The following is a 22633-nucleotide window of genomic DNA, read 5'->3' as shown; positions in this document are numbered from 1 at the left end:
GGCAGGGGGTGGCCACGGGATGGGCTGAGCCAAGCCGCATACGTTGCACATGTCTGATTTTATCTGTTATTGTCACTTTAACTGCTGGGGATATGTTGCAGAATTACTTTGGGTTTTTGAGCTGCGTCCTTGGAGACTTTTATTACATGGCTGATTATAGGTGACATCAACAGTACCCTTATTTTTAAAGTACAGGGCAGGACAGCTGATGGAAGAGAAATATACTACAGACTCTGCAAATACAACCTTGCTTAACAGCACAGCCTGTGCCAGCTAGTATAAAACTATTTCTTCATTTGACCCAAGTACCTTGAAATCTGTAGTTACTTTTCCAAAAGAACAAGACCCCAGAAAGCAATCAGACAGCTTCATATGCTAATATGTTAAACTGCATGGCTTTGAGTACAATACAGATGTAATAGCACAGCACCAAAGATTGATGAGCCTTGGCTTTTATCCATTTTTGCATTATTCTTTACTGCATTCTTCTAGTCTCCTGGATAATCATGCTGTCTGTGAGCTACAGCAGAAATGAGCCTGGCCCATGCAATCATGACAAATGATTCTTTGTAGCTTATTGCAATGATGCTAAAGCTGGAACAAATTCCATTAACCAGCAATCAGAAGCCAACATACCAGTAATGAGCTATTTTCTATTTGGAAAACAAAGACATTGGATACCTACTGTCAAAGGTAGGAAGTGATACAAGCTGCAAGCTAAAGAAAATACCCAGGAGACGTGCACAAAGACTTTAAATAGAAAGTTTTGTGAAGTGAATGTAAACACAGGGTTTGTTTCTCCTTTGTATTACACATATTTTCATTGATGCAGTCCTGATTTCCCCAGGCTCAGAAATTAATAATGCCCAGGAAGGGAAATGCCAGGGGAATACAGAGCAATTCAAGCACAGGAAGAGATTAACTACATGGGCAGCATACATGGAAAGATGAGGGAAAGGGAATGATGCCAAAGGCTATCGAGCTCTGTGAACAAATCATTCATTCCTTAAATTCCCTCCCTTTCAGTGTTAAAGGGCACTTGTGAATAGGTTTTGGATCTGAGCTGGTAACTTTTCTTGACAGTTTTGCAAAACTGATTTAAATACTATTGACACAGTCTTACATCTCCACCTCAGCTTAACAGTTAACCAGAGGAGGTGGGTTTTTGAAAGCCTTCTTTAGGTAAGGCCTGCACTAGTACAATTTCACTGAAGTTCAGTTAGCCTACATTGATGACATTTAAATTTTGCCTCGGGTCTTTACTAAGAATTCATATATAACTGCTGGGGTTCTTAAATACATCTATCAAAAATAGAGCCATGCAAACAATGCAGGATCTCATATGTTCTATGTTTATTTTTATTTGTAATCGAGATTCTACATCTGCTGTCTTCATGGTTTGGTAGCACGAAGTACTGGAAGCCTACCAATACATATTAATATAACTTCTCTTTTGGTCTCTTTTGGTCAAAGGACAGATTCCTTTTCTCTTCAAGTCACTAATAAGTCACTGCAGGCTGTCTAGACTAATATGAACACATGATATCTCAACAACGAATGTGAGGCTAAGTTTAAAGTAAGGATGCTAAAAAGAACAGTGTACTGGGGATCTTTAGAGACGGAGATTGCTGGCATCCACTTGGAGAAAGTATTCTGTTATTGTGGTGGTATTCTGAGCTCAGACTGAAATGTTTAGAATGTGATCTCAGATGGTTACAGCAGTCCTTACACATGGCTATTCACATATGGCTCTTCACTGTAGCTAATAATTGCACGACAGAAAGAAAAAGTAGTAAAAAGGAGGATGGCCTTGCATACACAGACTAAGAAAGTCAGTGACTACATTCTCCAAGTCTGCAACCAGAATTTATAAACAGCTATATTGCCTACCTTCACTTCTCATCTAATTGAAGAAAAAAGCATATACAGTTCTTGCAGTCAGCCCATTTATTTTGCTGAACTATCTGTGCCCAAGGATGCTGCTTATTACTAGCTGGGTAGAAGTACAACAAAAGGCCAGGGAAAATTGCCTTTTGATTTTGTCAGGTATGGATGAATATCTTTTTGGCAAGGCCACAGCAGCCCATTTCTGAATTAACTGACTTTTCAACACAAAGGCAGAAGAAACATAAGATACAAGCACTCACAGACTGTCAGGAAGACTGCAGAGCTTTACAGGGGTTGCAGAACTTGGGCTGCTGTTTGGCTTCCAGACACATCACATTTAGCAATTTGTACAGGACAGGTACACTTGATCTGTACTTAACCCAGTCAGCCCATCAGCACTGGGCACTTTGGTGCTTATGGAAAGGAAAAGATGTGCATTTGTGAAGACCACTGAGGACTTCCCAAACTGAGGTATCCCATGTCCTCAGACAAGGATCAGTCGCAGAGGAAAATAACTGTCCAATTCTGCCTGAACTTATCTCCATTTGCTCTAGTTGGTCTGGGAGGCAAGAGACCCTTTGAAACCAAAGCATCTTACTCCAACCTCTCCTTTGCATATCCTTTGCATTTACTTGTCAAAGCAGGTGGCATTTTGCTCCAGGCCACTACGGTGGGTCAGCATGTGTCAGTATACACTGAGAGACTTGAATACACCACACCAGGAGCAATTATGTTCACAAACAGATTGAGAAAGGGAGTACTGTTTTCTTCATTTGACACAGAGTGGGCTGAGATTCAGAAGCACATAGGGTGTTCTGTCTCTTAAATATTTTATGAATTGTAGTACTGATTACGAAAAGATCCGTGCCAAAAGAATAACAAATAACAAATAATAAAAAAATCACGGCAGAATATTGTAAACCTTCTATCTTGCTGTATGTTCTCTTACTTGGATGGCTTCCATAGTTCAGCTAGAGATGGGAAAGGTGATGAGGACACATCGTGGCTGTGGACTGCAAAGGGCCACCAACGACCTGCTTACGAGCAGTATGGCTTGAAAGGTCTTCCTCCAATTTTCTCCCATAATGCCAAATAAACCTGGAAAAAAATGACAGAATCAATTCACTAATCAAAGGAAGGGCTAAAGCAACAATCATTAATTCGATTCCAGTATGAATTATCTTGTGCAATACAAGTTACACAGGCATTAATTTGAACTTTGGATAGATTTCCTGAATTGCATCTCTAAATCTTTTTGGTAGTTCCTTATCTTTATTACAAAAAATAATCAGATTGTTTATTTAGGTGTTATGCAAACCATAAGAAAAATTAAAGATATGAAAGTATTTACTTATTTAATTTGCAAATCTCTATACTGATTCAAGTATTATAAACATAAAAATAGTAGTTTTTAAATGTAAATTGGAAGCAACAAGCAGAAATACACAGTTCTTACAGGATTTAGCATTCATCTTCTCTCATTTTATACAGCTTTATCTTCTTGATTTGTCACTGCAAGTGTCACTTAGTTGCATTCATGTTAGCTACAAGTTTTTATGTGGGCAAAATTTGCACAGACAAAAAAATGATCTATAATCATACAGCAAGTTACATTTGTACTGATGGCAATAACAGATGTGTGCTCAGATTATTTGTGGTTCCTATTTGTGACTGTGACCGAGCAGCCAGCTTGTCCTTCAGGTAAGTGAAGCGAAGCGAAGGGTGCCCACACTGTGATGGGGGAAGCTGTGTGCTGACACCACCTGTGGCTCCTGGGGCCACCCAGGGAAGCAGAAGGAGATCCCACCTGCTGATCACGGGGCTGTGGGTGAGACTTTCTGCCCCTGTGGATGATGGGCAGCTCTCCTGGACATTTTTCCTTGAAGACCCATTCAAGCAGATGGATGCAACTCTTGAAAACAAAATGAAACAAAACACCTTTTCCCTTTCGTGAGTGTGTAAGAGCAAAAATACTGGTGCACAGGAGAAGCAGAAGGGGGCTCAGGCTGAGCTGCACAAGGGCTGGGCAGCACCCACCTCTGGGCCATGATGTGGTGCACTACAGGTGCCTCAGCACAGCCAACAGGCGTCCCATCTGCATCTCATCTGATGCTGAAAAGCATGAGCTCTCACGGGCACACATTTACATAAATATTTTGTATTACCTGGGAAATGCAGAGGGCTTTGTGTACACACTGGACTACGTGAAGGCTTAGCTAGCCCTCTGCGGCACAGCTGTAGGCATGCATCAAGCTTTTATCATTTCTCCCAAGCCCAGGCACTGTTTGGCTGGAGACCGATTTTGAGAAAATCTCTGCTTGATTGACCAGAGAAGCCCCACGAGAGCTGTGAGGTGGAAAGAGAGGTCAGGAAAAGGACTGTCCTCATCAGAAAGGCATCACCGAAGCTCAGTGCAAGGTTACCAGCTGAGCGATGTGCCACCTGCAGGGCAGAGCGACGGAGCGATGCTCTGTGCCACAGTGCCCACGGCAGGGTGCTCCCACCGCACACAGCCTCGTGAACGGACGCCCCGCCGCCTCGCACCTTCCCCAAAGGCTGTCGGCCGCGGGCCTGCCTCGCCGCCTCATGCAGTAGGGCAGGGCCTCGCCGTGCCACCGCCCCCGGGCCGCCTCGGGGGCCGGCGGCGCCGGGAGGGGAGGCGGCCCCCGGCGGCGGCGCTGGGCGGCGGGAGGACCGCCTGGGCGGGCGGCGGTGTCGCGGTGCCCGGCGCCGGGAGGGCGGTGGCGCGATGGTGAGCGGGCCCGGGGACACGGAGGGGGTCGGGGCGGCCGGCTGCCTCTCGGCGGGCAGGAGCGGCGGCCGCGCGGGCTCGGTTGCGGACGGGTGTGGGGTCGTTGGGCGGTCAGCCCGTTCTGCTTGCGGGCTGCCGGGCGACATCTGCGAAATAGCGTGCGAGACGTCTGCTCCGTTCCGCTTCACGCTTGTAGGAGGCCAAGATAACGGTTATGCTTTTAACTGAGAGATGCAATGCCTGTCAAACGTTATTTGGAGTCTTAAACTGCGGTGGGAGGGCACGTTTGGGCTGCAGTTGGAAAATCGGTGTATCTTTTCTGTGTTCCTACTTGCTTTTGCAGTATGGATTTATAAATACATGCCTGAAGTCTTTGGTGGTTGATAAGTACGGTGAAGAAATATGGGAAAAATTAAGGTAAGGTGTTTGCAATAAATGCAGTGCAATGTATTGAAAGAAATTGTTCACAAATTTAGCAGAAGATTCTAATTCCTTACTGATAAATGGCAGCTGATGTGTATCTCAAATAGTTATTAGAGGCAGGTAACAGAGCAAAAGCAAAAGTTCTGGTATTAATTTGTTCAAATTAATTTGTTACACTACGTAATTAAGCATGACATTTTGTCTTACGGACAATTGTGTGATAGACTCACTGTGACAAAAATCTGAAAGTAATTACACAGAAGAGCTGTCATTCTCAATAAGAAGTCAGTTTCATTCCAGTACCTTCTGGAAAACAGCTAAATATATAATCTTTTCTGCTTTCGTCATTACTGCATGAGCATTCTGGCATTTTCCAAGAGCTAAAGATATATAAACGATACTTAGATATCCACAAAAAATAGCCACCGAAGCCTGTATAAAAATTCAGTTTTGGTCAGGACTGTGGAGACCCAACAGCTTGCTAATGTGGCCCTATTGAGCAACAAGCAAGTAGAGCAGGAGACAAGCTAACACACTAATTGCTCCAGTACCTCCACATTAGGAGTTGGACTCAATGATCCTTTATGGGTTCCTCCCAACTCGGGATATCCTGTGATTGTATGGTGCCCTAATCCTTGAAAGAATTTGTCATAATGCATTAACGTGAATTAGCACAAGTGTGGAGGCAGATACACTCTTAAACCATTAGTGAAAGTAGTGTGTTTCAATATAATGTGTGAAGGAGTTTAAGGAATCGGTGAGCTAAGTAGTGTTTGATGAATGCTGATTCAGTCATCATACTTACACCACTGAGAGAAGGATATTGTCTCTTCTGTTGTAGACTCCAGGCTGGAGTTCAGGATAGTTTCTTGACTTTTGGAGTTTACAAAGATGAGATCACAATGCAACTTGTTGACAAAGCCTGCAAAATATTAGGTATGTGTCACCACACCTTAAAAATAAACCCTCCAGATTCACTCCTGAGACTACATCACAGATTTCCTCCTCTGCTCTTCAGGATGCCTTTCCTATGTTGCAAACATTCTGCATTCACTCTTAATCCATCTGACAGCACTACCAGAATTTCCAGGCCTTTTGTATTTATTAAGATATTATCTTGCCAGGTGTTCCTGCTGATATGGTTCTGAGAGAATTTGGAGAGTATTTCTTTGAATTTTGTAAACGTTCAGGTTATGACCACATGCTGAGAACGCTGGGTGGAAATTTGTATGAGTTCATAGAGAACCTGGATGCATTACACAGCTACCTGTCCCTGTCTTACCAGGCAAGTTCAAGTAGTAATTACTGTGTGGGTATGGGTGTGCTCTGACAGTTTGCAACCCAAGGAACAGCATGTTGTAGGTATGAATAAGGAAGAAAGAGGCCATAACAGCCTCTACTGTGTTCTAAAACTCATTCATCCAAAATGTTAGGAGAAGTTTTTTAAAGTATTCTTTTCTGAGTAGTTCTCAAAAGTAGATATTGTTTAGCATATTAACTCTACTGGATAGGAGATAACCCTTCACAGTTGAGCATATTTAATTTTCTATATTTTAGCTTATTCATATTACTGCTGATTTCATTAAGGCACAGGATGCTTTTATACAATTGAAATTTACCATATTTCTTATCAAAGAAGGATACTGAAAGTTGTTCTTTTGTCTCATCAGGAGATGAATGCACCATCTTTCAGAGTAGAAAAGAATGAAGACGGGTCAATGCATTTACATTACTATTCAGATAGAAGAGGTCTGTACCATATTGTGCCAGGTAATACAGAATACAGATCAACTGGTATGCAGTATATGTATGGACTAACCATATATTTGCAGAAATACTTTTCTCAGGTTTCAGAATCTTTTTCTCAGATGAAGACTGGCCAAAAAATTCAAACCTGGTAATCAGACAGCAGACCTCTGTATTTCCCTGCCTGCCTAATCACTTGTAGCTACCACTGGCTTCTACAAGATTTGCACATGCCAACCCAGCCCTTATGTGTCTGTTGCTGCTATAGAATTCCAGTAGAGTTCCTTTGGTGGAAGGAAAATTGAATTTCATGTTTGTATTGATGTTGATTGATTCTCAGTAATTCATATTCTTTAAATTACAGTGAATAGCAGTGGTAGTTTGAAAGCATATGTATAATCCTTAGATATGTACTCCTGCAGTACATGCAGTTTTGTAAATCTGCTGTTGGGCCCTGCTCAAAACTGAATCTTACTCCAGCAATGGTAAGAGTTAAGATTTTTTAACTTTGGGAATCTCCGCAATTATTCTTATGCAAGAGTTAAATATCTACAAGTATGTAAGAGATAATCATATTCATTTATTTCCTAGATGTTTCTAAATGAAATATTTTTATCAATTCCCCCTCCCCCCACCACCACTCCATATCAAAATTCATTTCATATTCCTCTCGAAATACAGTTACTTGGAATTTTCATTTTGTCCAGTATTTCACTTAGTAGCTAAGAAGAAATGAGAAGACAGATATTGCATCTTCGTGAAAGACTTACTTGAAAACATTCTGCACCATTCTAGAATATTCTGCAAAATCTGTTTCATATTCTACTGAAATAGATTGTTTTAACAGAATCTCTTTAGAGCCTGTACAGTTCTGGGGCTTTGGGAATTTGTATTTTTTGCTATGTATGACATTTGGTCACATTATTCAGGTATTCTGAGCTTTTTCTAGTGAAAGTAAGCATTTGTTGTCAGACAAAGCAAACAAATAATAAAAAAAACTCCCAAACTATAACCTTAAAAAATATCTCATATGTACATAATCTCATCCTAGTAACACACTGGTAGTAGGAACAACATAGGTAACTACAGGCCACTTTCTTCTTCCAGTCTCATTTGGTAAAGCAGTTCCTGAAACAGTGAAATATCATTGTGAGCTTGCTGAAAGGGAAATGGAAAGATTTTGCTGTTGGCAATGTTGTGTTTTTTGTTTTGCTCTCAGGAATCATCGGTGCAGCAGCCCTGGATTTTTTTAACATTGAGATTTCAATGGAAATAGTCAATCAAACGGAAGAAGAAGAAAGAACTGGGAAAAAAGAGCATATTGTTTTTCTCGTCACTCAAAACCCTGTACTTCCATATAAAGAAAGAAATAAATTTTTCTCACCTCAGTATCTTGCTGACTCTGAAAAACAAAATGATACTCAACTGAACAGTAAGGTATTTTAAGATTCATTATATCAACAAAATACGATTAAAATAATACACCCTTGAAAATCCCCTTGGATTTATTTCAACAGGATCTTGAGAAATCAGAGAATACTATTAGAGGAGGCTCGGTTTGTCCTGTCAAGAAAAGTCACTGGAAAACTATAAGAGGAATAATCACATTAGGAAAAGGTGAGAACATTCGGAGTGAGCTTGTCATTATCTATGAGTCTTTTCAGTAAGAAAGTCAGTAAGCCTCGCTGAGTCCCCCCACCCCTCCATGTTGAAGTTACCATTTGTGTTTCCTCTTCTTCTTTTCAAGATGTTTCTGGTTAAACTTCTTTCAGTTAGGCACTGGCAATCAAAAAAAAGAAGTGCAGATAATAAGCATGCTTACTAGTGACAGATACTTAGATGGAATATGACCTGTCACTTTTGTCTCGTAAACAGTCTTCTGAAAAGTGTTCTGTAAAGTACTGTTCTGTGGAATGTCTCATACTTCCCTGTCATGTCACATTGAACTGATGAATTTAAGAGAGTGCTTTTTTAACTTAGTTACAGCTATTTCTTCCAACTGTAGTAAATTGCTCTGTGCTTTTTGTATTTCAAACCTGGCCATCTCATTATAACGTGGAGTCCTGTCTTATAGAATGTGATGCTGACTGGTCTTATGAGGTGCAATGTGACTGAAATCTATACGCTTATCTTGCCACAGGTAAACTCCTGAGAGGGTTTGACCCTGTTTATCCCAAGACTCTCTGGATTGACACAAAAACATTTTGCAATGGGCTTCCTTTTCATATGGTTTTTGACAAAGAGGTAGGACAGCAATATAGTAAGGACATTTAATTTGCCTAAAGCATATAGTTATTTTCTGCTGCTGTGACAGTCCTACAGATCATTCCTATGTATGCTCTCTGTACAGAGCATGTTCCTTTTTAGCATTTACAGAAATGCTTTGGATAGAGACATGAAATAAAAGTTGCTCATAATAACAGTCGCTTAATTTTCTACAATAGAAATCACCTTTGACTTTATTGAGATCCCCACAAATGAAACAGTCACAGTTGTGCCAACAAGGTATGTTGTAGCAGTCTACCAAACACAGAACAGAATTTTCTGAGGTTTCTGGCAACTTTCCTGTCCTTTCATGTGCCAAAGACACGATCCATCCTTTAAATTGGCTTTGCATTTAACAAGCTAGTCTCCCTTCTCCCAGTTAACAATCTATGCTAAGGCTTTCTTAAGACTTGCTTTGCAGCTGAAGCCCTGCATGCTTTCTGAGACTCCACAGCGGAAAAACCCAGACATCTACTACTCTTTAACTAGTAGGAACTGGACCCAAAACTTTATCTTGCTCTTTGAATCTTTCATATGCATATATTCTCTAGAGCAGTGGAATTGCCTTTCCCTTTGCAGGGGCTACTCTGTGGATAGTTTCCAAATAGCCTGGGCCGCCAACAAGGTGCAGTACCTCTTGCTCCCAGTTTTGTGCAGAAATTAGCTTAACAGAGGAGCAAAGACAGAAGAGTCTGAGAACTGAACTGCAGAAGATAGCTGATTGCAGCCATTCAGGAACATGTTCTGGCACTGTGCTGATAGAGAATATGCCACTGTCTACATTAGCCAAAGTTTATTTTCTAACCTTTTGAGACATCCTTTCATAATAAAATTCATGGTGTGGAATAAGGGCAACTCCTGCAGCCATTGTTGGTGGCTGGGTTAGAGTATCCCTGATGACAAGGAGTGATGGCAGACTGGACATTTCTGCAGGATTTAAAAGCTCATATATGGTCATCAGGCTAAAAGAGAATGACTGAACATTTATACAGTAATAGTTAAAAGAAGATAATCAGTGGCATCCTTTAGAAAACTAAAGGTTTTCAGGACCTTTTGTGTCACAATTATTTTCTATTTAGAATGCTGGTATCTCTATTTTTCTCTTTCAGTTACATACAAGGCTGAGAGGATTCGTCTTCATATATACATGTATATTGTATCATGCCTGTAGCTGCATACAGAATGTATATAAAGTATACCTGTTTAGTTTTAGATTTTAGAAGGAGGTATTAGAGACATCTCCCTTGAACATTCTCATACAAACATAGATGCTTGCAAGAGCCATGAGAAATTAGGGCTTCCTATAGCTGCTATGGAGCTGGAGAAGCTGGGCCTGGGAGCACATGCCTCCTGTCTCCCACTCATCCTGCTGTTAATAGTTGGATAAAGAAGCTGTAGCCTCCTTTATCTGCTTTCTTTCCCCTAAGGAGTCTACAAGGTACAACATAAGTAATAAACTACTTTTAAAGAAATTGTATCATCTGGCACTAAAATCATAAATTCCCTTTTGTCCAAAGTTACTGTGATATCAGTTATCCTTAGGGAGGAGTGCAAGGATGAAAAAAAGGGAAAAAAGTGGAAGACTGAAATGCTTATTTCTTTACAACACTAGCAAGTATACTGAAAATTACTGTGTGTGCTATCATCCTGTAAAATATTGCCATGAAACAGTGAATTTTCTTCCCTCAGTAGTATGCTTAAATGTGCTGGAATCAGCAAGATTACATTAGGCAAACACAAGTATATGCAAAATAAGAGCAGATATGATTTTTTTTTAAAAAAATTGATACTGAACAGCACTTGGATAATAATATTCCTTTCTGGGCCCTTGGTCTTGCTATGAAGAAAACTCATTCAGAGTTTTATAGTAATAAGATAGTTTTGTACTGAGTAATAAGAGTTTGGCTAATAACATAGAAATAATCCACATGGTATTACAAGGCTGAGTGTGTATATGTATGTAAACAGTACTAAGCTGCAGCTTGGTCTGACACCAAACAGGATGTGCATTGTATCACATTGTCTGTATTCTCTTTTTAAGCTCAGAGTGAAGCAAGCTGGGGTGAGCATTCAAAAGATCGTACCTGGCCTTCAGACCATGGGCATCTGTCTGGATCACTATTTCAGTATCGTTCATCCAGAAGTACCCTTCACCATCTCTAGCATTCAGAAATTTATCAACAGCCAATTTGTTTTCCAGACCAAGAGAGAAATGATGCCAGAGTCATGGAAACAGCGGCCAATGCTGGAGCTGAGAGGTACTTCACTGTTTTCAGAAGCGTGAATGCTCATACTAAATGAAGAATAATGCTGGAGTTAAACTAATGTCTTTCTGTGGACTCCTGGCTTCACATAAATTTTAGAAGTAGACTTGTTTGCAGCAAGGGAAGGATTAGATCATTCTCTGTACATAAATAGTACTTCGAAATGCTCATAGACAAACTCAAATATTATCTCATGAGATTTTGGAGGCTTTCAGTTCGTACCAGCATTCCCATTTGAAAGGCTTGGAAAGCCTTGGGACCTGTGGAATGTGGAAGAGATACAGAGCCAGCTTCTGCTCTCAGAACCATTAGGCAGAATGTGGAGATGCAGTGAGCTGTGTAAAACTGTCTGGGTCTCACCTTCCCATAGCCTGCAAATCAGCATATCCACCTGAAATAGAATCACTTTGCATTGCTAAGAATTTTCTTTGATGAAAAAATTACTTCTTTGTACTTGGAACAACATTTTGAGCCCAGCCAACTAGCACAGATACCAGTGCACAGATCTTGGATTACATCCCTGGCACGTAAAGAAAACAGTTAAAACAATGGGTGAGGATTCCAGCAATACACAGCAAAACACATCTCTGCTGTCAGTGTGCAGTTCCAGTTCTGTCAGGGGAAGGGGAGAAAAGGGACAGAGAAAGAGGGAGGAGCTTAAAGATAAATTCCTGGTAAAATTTCTACAGCTGGAAGAAGAGAAATGTCTTCCCCTGTGACTCCGCACATTCTGATCTCTATAGTGTGAATATATTAATTATACAGATTTACTTCATACCTTTGAAGGGAGTTATTTGGTATACTGGCTAGGTTTCAAATGCGGATAAAAATAAATTAGTTAATGGTGCTTTTTTATTATTCACATTTGCAGATTGATTTGTCTTTTTTTTTTTTTTTTCTCTCTATTATGTTATGGAAGAGTTTACTGGTTGAAATTGTTGTAGCAATAGAGATTTTATTTTGCTCTATTTTTACTAAGAGAAATGAGGGAATGAGCGTAGAATAATTCTCCATGTAATTAACTGAAATGACAGTTGTTTTAAGTACTCTGTGACCTCAGTTTTGCTCCTTTGAACTATAGAATATGACCTAACTTTCCTTTATTTCCTATCACCTCTACGTGATGAGTGCCAAATCATGAGATTCAGAAAAAAACAAAGAGTTTAGGGAGACCTTGAAAAAAGTGTTGTTAACAAAAAAGGAATTTTAGCCACGGGTAAAATTTTACTTCCTATTATTCAGTTAGGTTTTTTAAAATAGAACACAAAATAACAACAAAAGAAACCCATAACCAAATCTCAACCCTGAAAACAAAAACCCAATCCTCCACTAAAAATCTCTTATAACTTTCAGACATATTTGTACCTGTTTATTTATGTGAGTTTTCAACTTAAAGCTCCAGCTTCTAGAAGAGAAACTTCATTGACTTTACTGGGACCACAATTTACCCACTATGAAATTTAAGTCTTTCACTTAAATTACTTTGAATCTCAGTTTCCCAGTGTACAATGCAAGGGAAAGGAGAGATGTTGTGAGCAATTGTGATTCCTATTGAAGAGAAGGAACCCAAAACATAGTTAGGCTCTATCTTGCATTTACAATGAATGAGTGACTGCTTTCTGAGTCCTGAAATCTTGTTATTTACCTAGTACACTTCATCCATACCAACCCACTTAGTTCTAGGAAACAATTGCAGTGATGACACAGACCCTACAGAAAGCTACCGTCCTTAGAAATCATTCCCTGGTATTCACATCAGTAGCACTGAACCTTACACAGAATTTCAGGGTGATGAACTCTCTTATCAGCACTTGTTTTAAACAGGCCAGATGATCTGGATGGAGTCTCTGCAGTGCATGCTCTATCTCTGCTCACCTTTACTTCGCACTTTACATGAGCTGGAGGAGCGACAGATGCATATTGCAGACATTGCACCTCATGACGTGACCAGGGATTTGATTCTTCTCAATCAGCAGCGACTGGCAGAGATGGAGCTCTCTAACCAGCTGGAGAGGAAGAAGGAAGAACTGCGGGTACTGTCAAAGCACCTGGAAGAAGAGAAGAAAAAGACTGAAGCTCTGCTCTACGCCATGCTTCCTCAACATGTAGCAAACCAGCTGAAAGAGGGGAAGCGAGTTGAGGCAGGTGAATGAACAGTATTCATTCATAAAGCATGAATTGTGCACCCAGTGTGATGGTGATAGAGAGACTGGGAACTAGCACAGCCACAAAGTCATTGCTGTGAAGTAGATTTTCTACTTAATGACACTCATGGGTAGTAAATCGGAGAACGACAGACCCTTCATTTCACTGGTAAGGTAGATTAGATTATTATTTTATTTCAGACATAACTTTGGAAGCTATTTGCCAGTATTGTTTCCTAGGAAATGAAAGGTAGCAGCTGCCCATTCAGGGACAAAATTTGGTGTTTCAACAGTAAAATGGGCTTTTGTTTTTAAAATGAGTATACAGGGACATGAGGGCTCAAAAAAGAAATACAGAAATCAGTTTTTCTTAGAAAATTTTCCTAGCTTCTCTGTGCTGCCTGTAAACCTGGAGTTATCATGATTCCTATTTCTCTTAAGGATAGTAAGAATATTCTTATATTCCCTTTAGTAAACACATGTATGAAATCCAGGATGAAGAGCTTTGTATTTCCTGAATGTAGGTGAGCATAGGAACATATTCAGATGTCTGAACTGTTTGAAATGATGTGTTGTAGTTTTTATATTTGAAATATTCTTATATCAACATCTTTCATATCTGAACACGTGTAAGTACTACAGCTGAAAAGTCATGTGTCCTAAAACAGTGACTAGAAAGAAATCCTTGCAGGAAACTGCCATGGTTACCCAGCCATTACTGTTATTTACATCTGTTTTTTTCTGCTTGCAGGAGAATTCAAGGAATGCACCATATTGTTCAGTGATGTAGTGACCTTTACCAACATTTGTGCCCAATGTGAGCCTATTCAGATAGTTCTCATGTTAAATTCAATGTACTTGCAGTTTGACAGACTGACCACAGTGCATGATGTATACAAGGTATGTTGTTGATTAACACTATAGAAATAGTCTGGAATCAGACTGTTTGCTTATTTATTTATTATTATTATATATTTGTAATGCACTTAACTGCTCTTTACCCCAGCATGATTTCCTAGAAACCATAAAATACTGCATATTTATAGTGACCATATAGAGAAACAAAAAATCAAAAACATATGAAGACGTGATTAAATGTGTTGAAAATTTTGAAAAGGAGAGTAACTTCTGTCATTGGCTAGAGTCTGTTCAAAATACTAATACCAGAACTGCTGTTTTGATACATCTCTCTCAAACACCCATCCAAGATCCTAGGATATCCCAGTTCGTGGACCAATCTGAATAATTTTCCTAGTCCCTTTATTCCAATCTCTTGTAAAGCATGTCAGTGTGTTATTAGATGTCTCCTTTGGTGGAGATAACTACACAAACAGTCAAAAGCTGGGCTTTGATTTCTTTGATTTTGATTCACGGAGATCTTACGCAATGGTATGCATCTCCTCTTGACCTCTGAGAGCACTGATTAGATCTAAACTGTAACACACATACTGTCTTCAAACTGTGAAGGAAGGATGAGAGCCCTGCACAGCACAGCACTGTTAACAACTCCAGAGCTACTTAGGTTTTAACAGCTGATCCTAATTTTGTCTGTCCCTAGCACATTAAATATTTAAGAAGGCAGAAATAGCAAAGAGTGAAATCCAAACCTCATTCATTCCTTATTGGGGCAAGACAAGCAGTTCATCCTGCAATAAATTTGTACCGGGAAATCAGAAGGATTTCTGCCTTGGCAGGGAAACTCTTCTCAATAATTGAAGCAACCAGAATATGGCCTTCAGATTTTAGAATGGATTAGCATCATGTTCTATCTAAATCATACATCTTGAGTGAATTATCTGTCGCTATAATAATCTCCTTTTGATGCTGCATACAACTCCCATTAATATTAAAGGAGGTAGCTAGAGCACAGGGAAGGAAGACAAGATGATTATTTCAGGGATCTGTGAAAGAAATGAAATACTGAAATTGATCAATGAAACTTGGCCCATGCTTTTAAATGCCTGAAGTCATGAATTAATCTTGTTAAATTAAATAACCTGTCACAGCCTAAAGATAGTTGGGGTATCTATTTGTGTTAGTAGCCTCTTACAGTTATTTTTGTCTTGTTAGAGAAATTACTGGTATTACTGTGGTGTGTATATCTTGATAGCAAGTATGTACAGGAACATGTTTTTCAGGACTGAACTACTGAACTGTTTTGAGTCATTATGTTAGTGATCAAGCCCAAAGATGCTCATTAGTAAGAAATCCAGTTAATCTAATTTAAGATGGTCTCTTATTTGCTGATGGTGAATGTAACAGTGAAATCTTATAAGAGCAGTTTACAAAATTTCTTGGCTGTGTAAGAGACTCTTACAATGAATCTCAAATGAATTCTGTGTTTCAAAAGGCCGTATTGCATTCCCAGCAAAATCCCTGATATGGGGACAAACCCTGAAGTATTACTCAGGTGCATTTCAGTGTGCATTTCAGGGAGAATGAACACCTGAAGTAGGACTAACCTTTCAGAATCTTTCTCACTGGCAGCACCATGTTGTGGGAGAACATCTGATTGTAAGGAAGGATATTCACAAAGTGCTTGGTTCACACCCTGCATTCTCTGACATTGTGCCATTGGGAATTGTAGGCTTCCTAATTTCACATGAACCACTTAATAATCACCAATGGATAGACTCTCTTGATTTGTTGTGACTTTTAAAATGGAAATACACTTTTAATACCAATTGTGAACTGGAGCTAATTAATAGTATTTAACTATCAGATAACTTTCTGGCTCAGGAGTTGTGCTTGAGGATAGTTCCTTACATATAGATCTGCCCTGGTGGGGTGGAAGACAAGAAGTCTGGCACTTTCCCAGCATCTCTTACTCCTTAGGGTTTCTCACAATGGTATCTAAGCTGGGTCAAGTAAGCAGGGACAGAACACACTGAATTTTTCAGTTTGGAATCAAGGAATAGATCCCCATCTCAAGGAAATTCACACGTGCTAGAGCATGATTGGAAGCATGTTTTAGAAGGAAGAGGGAGTTGGTGCAGGTAAGGAGAGCCTCCAACAGCAAAGCACTAACCTGAAGGAGAATTATAGGCAGTGCTCATATACTTGTCCTTCTCAATTAAAGGTGGAGACAATTGGAGATGCCTATATGGTAGTAGGTGGAGTCCCTGTGCCTGTATCCACTCATGCTGAGCGCGTTGCTAACTTTGCCTTGGGGATTATAATAGCAGCTAAAGGAGTACAGAACCCAGTTTCTGGAAATCCAATCCAAGTAAGTGGTTAACACACAGACTGATTCTTGGGTTGGGCTTCTGGTTAATGTATTGCAGTGGGACATCAAAGAGCTGCTTTTAATTTCTCTGTGACTGTGGTCACGTGGGTGCATTTTCCAGCAAAAGCCTTTCCCTGCGGATATTTGGTATTTTGCTAGCACCCAGTGTTGTGTTAAGGTGGACTTTTAGGTGACTCAGTAGCATTAAGAAAGGTCGTAAATAACAAGTGACGTTTTTGGGGGGTGTTTTATGTCTTTGTAAAGATTAGAGTTGGGATCCATACAGGTCCTGTCTTGGCTGGAGTTGTTGGAGAAAAGATGCCTCGTTATTGCCTGTTTGGAGACACAGTGAATATAGCTTCCCGCATGGAGAGTCATGGTGTCCCAAGTAAAATTCATCTGAGCTCCAGTGCCTATCAGTGAGTAATTCTGATGAAAAATTTTCCTATTAAAAGCTGTGCTAAAAACACTGTCTTACAGATGCAGCTTTCAGATGTAGACGGTCCTGTCTTTTGTTATGCAGCTTACTTGTAAAGAAAAATCACTGCTTGCAAAGAACTTAGTTTTGATCATTTCAGATGTCCTTGTATATAGAGGTTTGAAAGTCTCGATCCCAGAAAGTACAAGATGAAAAAAATAGATGTGATTTTTTTTGAAAGTACCAATAGCCTGATGTAAATGCTGGAAATACATATAATTTAATTTGACATCCTGCATAACCAGAGCTTTAAAATCTCTCTTATTGAGTACAATACTCTGTGGCAGAATAGTTTTATTTGCACCTATTATGGATAAACTGTATAAATCACTATGTTATTCATGAAGTGAGGAATTCACTTTCCCAAAGCTCTTGTCAATAAAAATTAAATACTGCATTTTCAAGAATCTTATATATGCACAAAATATGCAGGAAGAGGTGAAAGTGAAGACAAGCTGCAGAGGAGTAGAAAAACATGGACTGGGCACCTATGAGTGGTATTAGGAAATAGGAAAGCCAGAGACCACGTTAGCACTGATGGGTTTTTTTGTTTGTTTGTTTGTTTGCTAACCTTGAATTTTCCTCTGTCATTTTAGGTGTCTAAAATACAAAAATTTTGAGATGACAGAAAGAGGAGAAATAGAAGTGAAAGGCAAAGGAAAGATGCATACATACTTCCTCATTAGAAATAAAACTGCATGTGAGAATGAGATTATGGGAAGGCCAATAAAAGACTTAGATTCTGGCCGTGAATCTGCTCAGTCCTTTCAAGAAGACAGGGCTGAGGCAGTGCCAAGTTCTCATCAGACAGGTAGAGTCAACTTGACATATCTTTATGTCCTTAAACAAATGAATGTTAATGCAACTACAGTAAGCGTTCTTTTCTGTTCTTTCAGCTACTCATAATCAGCCAGAGAAGGACCAGACCACAACCATTGCAATGAAGTATCTTGATGTTCCCACAGATGCACAAAACAGCCTCAAAAGAAGAAATCAAGCAAAAATTGCAGATTTAACAGGTAGTTATTTAGTTACCATCTAGAAAAGGCAACAATTACAAAGCAACTTAGGAGGCTTATTATTGCGGTTTCATTGTATTCCACTTCTGAATGCTGTGGCTTTATTTGAGACAGGAATTCATAGCCAGTATATGTATGTTGGGTAAACTAACCAACTAGCACATTGCTTAAGGCCAAACAAATTCACCTTCAGAGCAATCAGAACTGTTGGTCTTGCATTAGGTGGAAAGAAGCTGACATAGCTGTCAGATTTCAGCATCAGATAATGCAAAGAACTGATAACTTTTAGACAGCTCTACGTGAGGGTAGACACAATTATTCATATGCACAACTTCTCCTAGAAAAACTGCCATTATTTTATGTAGTTATGGGGAAACCCTGATCAAGCCTGAGAGAGAGAGACCTTGTTGGCTCTGCAGCCTGTCAGTCCTCAAACCAGTCTCCTGTGGGGATTAGAAGGATTTATTTCCATGCCCACTTTCTACAGTCAAAGCTCAGTCTTTACTCAAGTAACGGATACTGAGTGATGAGTTTGATGCCTTAACAGTCTAATCTAATGCAGCAAGTCTTGTAATTCTATTTGTTTAACCTGTAGGTTTCATAAAGACTAAGAATATTGCCATTGATTGATTTCTGGGAGATGTTTTATTCCCCTCCCACCTATTTAGAAGTAGTAGTTAATCTAATATATGACAAATAGAAACCTCTGTGGTCATTAAAAACTCACACTGAAGGAGTATTTCTTTTCAGGCAAAAATTACAATTCAAAAAGCTATGGGAGTCTCCCTGGCAACCAGCATTCAGATGATGCTCCTCATCCTCTGAACAGGGGAAGAGTCAAACCAGATACTGAAGAGCCACAAATCAGAAACGTTCGCTCCAATTTTTGCAATTTGCTCTAAGTTTCTGACTTTTTACATTAATCAGAGCATTTTTATTATTATTTAGTGCATTTTCCTGTTTTGGGACCAGTTTTCTATATGAGATTCTACATCGTTTTCTTAAAAAACAAAAAAGACAGAAAAGACATTTCATCACAATTTTCAGCAAAAGGAATGGAAAGTGATGTTTTTTTTAACCAATCTGCACACGTCAGATGACACTCCCAGTGGAGAATGAGACCACCACAAGATAAGTTGAAGATGCATTTTTCGGCTTCTCCCATTTCTTTGAATATCTCTACTAAAAAATGACTGTTTGGTATCTCATGCAGCAGTAGGGAAAGAGGTGAGTCATGCAATTAGAAATGTTCATACTCAAGCAAGCAAGCAGTACAAGAAACATTCCCTGAAGGGACCATCTGTCTTCAGCACAGCCAACAACCTCCTTGTGTAAGGTCAGCAGAATTTGGTCTGTTCTATCTATTTAACTATGATGACAATTAATCTCTAGTGAGTCGTTTGCTGAGGAAAAGTATTCTGCAGTAAAAGTGCAGAATAGATTTCTATATAATACAGCTTATATTTTTGCCATCCTGAGGAGACAGTACTGCCTACTTTGTAGCACGTAACAATAAAAAACATAAAACAGTCTATGATCTTTGAGTCAGCTGTGTATGCTGTACTTAGAAGGCTTAAGAAGGAAATACACATTGTGAAATTAAGCGATATTGAATTCATCTCAACACTGAAGGCCTGTTCAAGGCCAATGAATTATCTGAGACCTTCCAACAAGCTTCAAGTTTATTTCCTATGGTCTCACTTCAGCTAAACGAAATTAAGGCTTCAGAACTACACAGGGAGTACATCAATGCTGAAATTAATGCTGCTAACATCACTGAAAATAACAGTGTTAAGGGTCAGCATTGCTTACCTGGTGTCAGAGGCTCCCTTGCTGAGTTACTTCCATTCTGATATATTCTTAGATTGCACCTAATCAGAAATAGCAGAGAAAAATCAGAGTTCAGCTGTCAAGGATGTAAGATAGAGGAGCAAAATATAATTGATAAAAAGACTGTGGACAGTCTGGCGTATCATAAATCATCCTCTTGTTCCTGTATGTGGAGCTTGTAGTAGATGGAATGTACTGTGTTTTGGGTGAGTTTGACATGTGATGTACCCTGCACACTGATGTACTATCTTTGTGTGTGGATTCATTGTGTTAAATATACAAACATGAGACCCATTTGAACTTCCAGCAAGAACCCAGCGGACAAGTCTATAGTGTGACTCCTCCCTTACAGCCTGGAGCATCACATTTCTGCCTCTGTCTGTGGCACGATCAAAGCCTTTTAAACACCAGATGGAGAGGTAAGACTGATGAAAGGAATTGCCTTCTCCCTATAGTGTAGCAAGATGAAATTTCACCTCGTTAGGTTTTGTTTTTAAATCCATTGGACAGTAGCTGTCCTGGCTGGGTGCTCTGTGGCTCTATGAACAAGCAGTGCATGCAGACCGATGGAGGAGGATGTGTAGGGTGAAACTGTGCTGCTCTCCACACATTGGGTATTTCATGTGGTAGCACACACGAAATGCCTGTTAGCTTTTTGAGCACCTTACAAGTGCATCTCTCAGCTTATTTTCATCCAGAAGAGATCCATTAATGTGCTTTGAGACCACTCTACGATTTAAAATGAAGTTCAGTTAGTGAGCATAACTAGAAATTCACTTACAAATGTATTCTGGACACTGACTAAAATGCACTTATGAACGCACCCTTTAAAGCTTTAGCACTTTCAGCAATAAAACTGGGCAGCGCCAGCCTGGGAGAGTGCAATTTTCTGTCTGTCAGCATTTATTAATGTTTTTACGTAGATGGAGTTTTCTATCTAGACATTGTTCATTATTGTGGAGAGGTTGATGTATGCTGTAGAGTGAATATACATCTAAGCATTACTGTTAAACTGGGTACGAAGATTCGAAGCACTTGATGGTGTGCTGCGCTCAGACATGCCTGCATTTCACCTGCAGTCTTAGCAACTCCACCCCATGTGGCACAGCTTCTGTTGTTCATGGCTTTGTTTTTTCATGTTGTTACCAACCTTTAAAACAACATTCCTAAGGAAAGCCAATGCCTGATTTCTTTCTCATTCACAGTGGTGTAAATCTGCAGTAACAGTTAAGTCAGCACTATCCCACCGATTTAACATGAAAATTGACAAAATTTTCTTGCCTTCAGCCTACAGATGCATTTCACACTGATAAAACAGAACTTGTCATTTAACAAATGACAGTGATGGGCTCCATCTTTTTCTGCATTTGTGATGGCTACATAAAGCCACATAGCCCCAAACTCACGTGTTGCACAGGAGGAAACATCACAGTTGCCAGTTAGTGCAGGAGGGAACTTCTTGCTGTCCCAGCTGCTCCCGCAGGCTGTACCTGCATGGCTAAATCACTTACTCTCTCTTTAGAAGGGAGAATTTTTGATTGGAAGCACTCTGTAGCCCAACAAGCCTTGCCATCAGCGACTAGGATGTGGTATATGTTAAAGAGTTTAGGTATGAATCCTCTATGGGAGGAAGACAGAAATGGTTCATGGCTTAATTGCTGTCTGCATTACTTTGCGCAAATTTTAACACTTGCTTTGCTTATACCTGTCCTTTCTGCACTGAGCAATCTATGAATATTTAATATTGGGATGTTTTAATTGCCAGTAAGTGCACCATGGTCAGATACTTTACGCTGTACTTCAGTGCATTTGATGTGCTCAGTGGTTTCTCTGTGGCCTCTGCTACTGTCTGGTCTTCTGCTTCCCTGTTGGAGATGTGGACCTTGGTCAAATCTGAACATCTTGAACTGCTTTTAAAAACGCCTGTGCACTGTCCTGTGTTCTTAAATCTGTGGATACTGCTAAAGATGTCAGTAATACAGAACTATCATTCAAAAATAAATGTTTCCATTAATGGACCGATTGTCATTTTTCAATGTCTAGTTTGATTCCTTTCCTTCTTTTCCACCATTTTTAGTTCTTCTTATGAATATAAAAAAAAAAGTTAAGACCGTGACACCTCCAATAAACAAAGTTTAATTTCTTGACTATACACAGTGATATGCATTTTTGTGGCATCAGAATCAGCAGCCTGGTACAGTTAACACTGCTGTGTGCTAATACATGTGCTAACACGCAGGGACTGACCTGCACTGAACTGACACAGGAGGGGTGGGAGAGCAGAATTCGCACCGCTGCTTTGAGAAGGTTGAGGCAGACAGGATTTAAAAGTTGAGATTTTTGAAAGCCGTCTGGAGCACATGGATTCCCAAATCCCATTAAATCTGGTGTTCAAGCATGAATGTTCAAAAGCACTTGGGGTACCTTTAGAAGTCTAGAGGCCAGGTTTTCAAAGACGCTTGTTTCTCTGTTAAGTGAAACCAGCTGGATTTAGGTACTTTACACACGTCTAGTTTCTTGCAATTGAGCTTTCATTAAAACATTTAAAAAGCATTTCCTTGTGCATGCTTTCAGAAAAGAGCTGTTCAGCAAACTTTCC

The 22633-nt window shown here is 39.7% G+C and overlaps 1 protein-coding gene across 3 annotated transcripts; it reads left to right on the top strand.

The window, feature by feature from the left end:
• The first annotated feature begins 4791 nt into the window (after positions 1–4791).
• LOC122161604 (guanylate cyclase soluble subunit beta-2-like) lies at positions 4792–22433 on the top strand. Of its 3 annotated transcripts, none has more exons than XM_042821159.1 (15): positions 4792–5056; positions 5904–5998; positions 6187–6347; positions 6733–6832; positions 8028–8245; positions 8326–8425; positions 8949–9052; positions 11115–11331; positions 13162–13482; positions 14233–14381; positions 16561–16707; positions 16972–17126; positions 17782–17996; positions 18082–18204; positions 19153–22433. In XM_042821159.1, exons 1-15 carry the CDS (start codon positions 4854–4856, stop codon positions 19302–19304), a joined length of 2460 nt encoding a protein of 819 aa, XP_042677093.1. In that variant the 5' UTR covers positions 4792–4853; the 3' UTR covers positions 19305–22433. The 3 variants fall into 3 exon arrangements, with proteins under 3 accessions (XP_042677093.1, XP_042677094.1, XP_042677092.1); XM_042821160.1 differs by having other exon boundaries at positions 6733–6811; positions 18955–19245; XM_042821158.1 differs by having other exon boundaries at positions 18955–19245.
• The last annotated feature ends 200 nt before the right edge of the window (positions 22434–22633 follow it).

This window comes from Centrocercus urophasianus, unplaced genomic scaffold (genome assembly GCF_019232065.1).
Source record: "Centrocercus urophasianus isolate 14NV4802_14NV808 unplaced genomic scaffold, USGS_Curo_1.0 seq_19, whole genome shotgun sequence".
NCBI classification, from domain to species: domain Eukaryota; kingdom Metazoa; phylum Chordata; class Aves; order Galliformes; family Phasianidae; genus Centrocercus; species Centrocercus urophasianus.
Note: the sequence above shows the minus strand (reverse complement) of the source record. Positions and strands in the feature narration are given on the sequence as shown.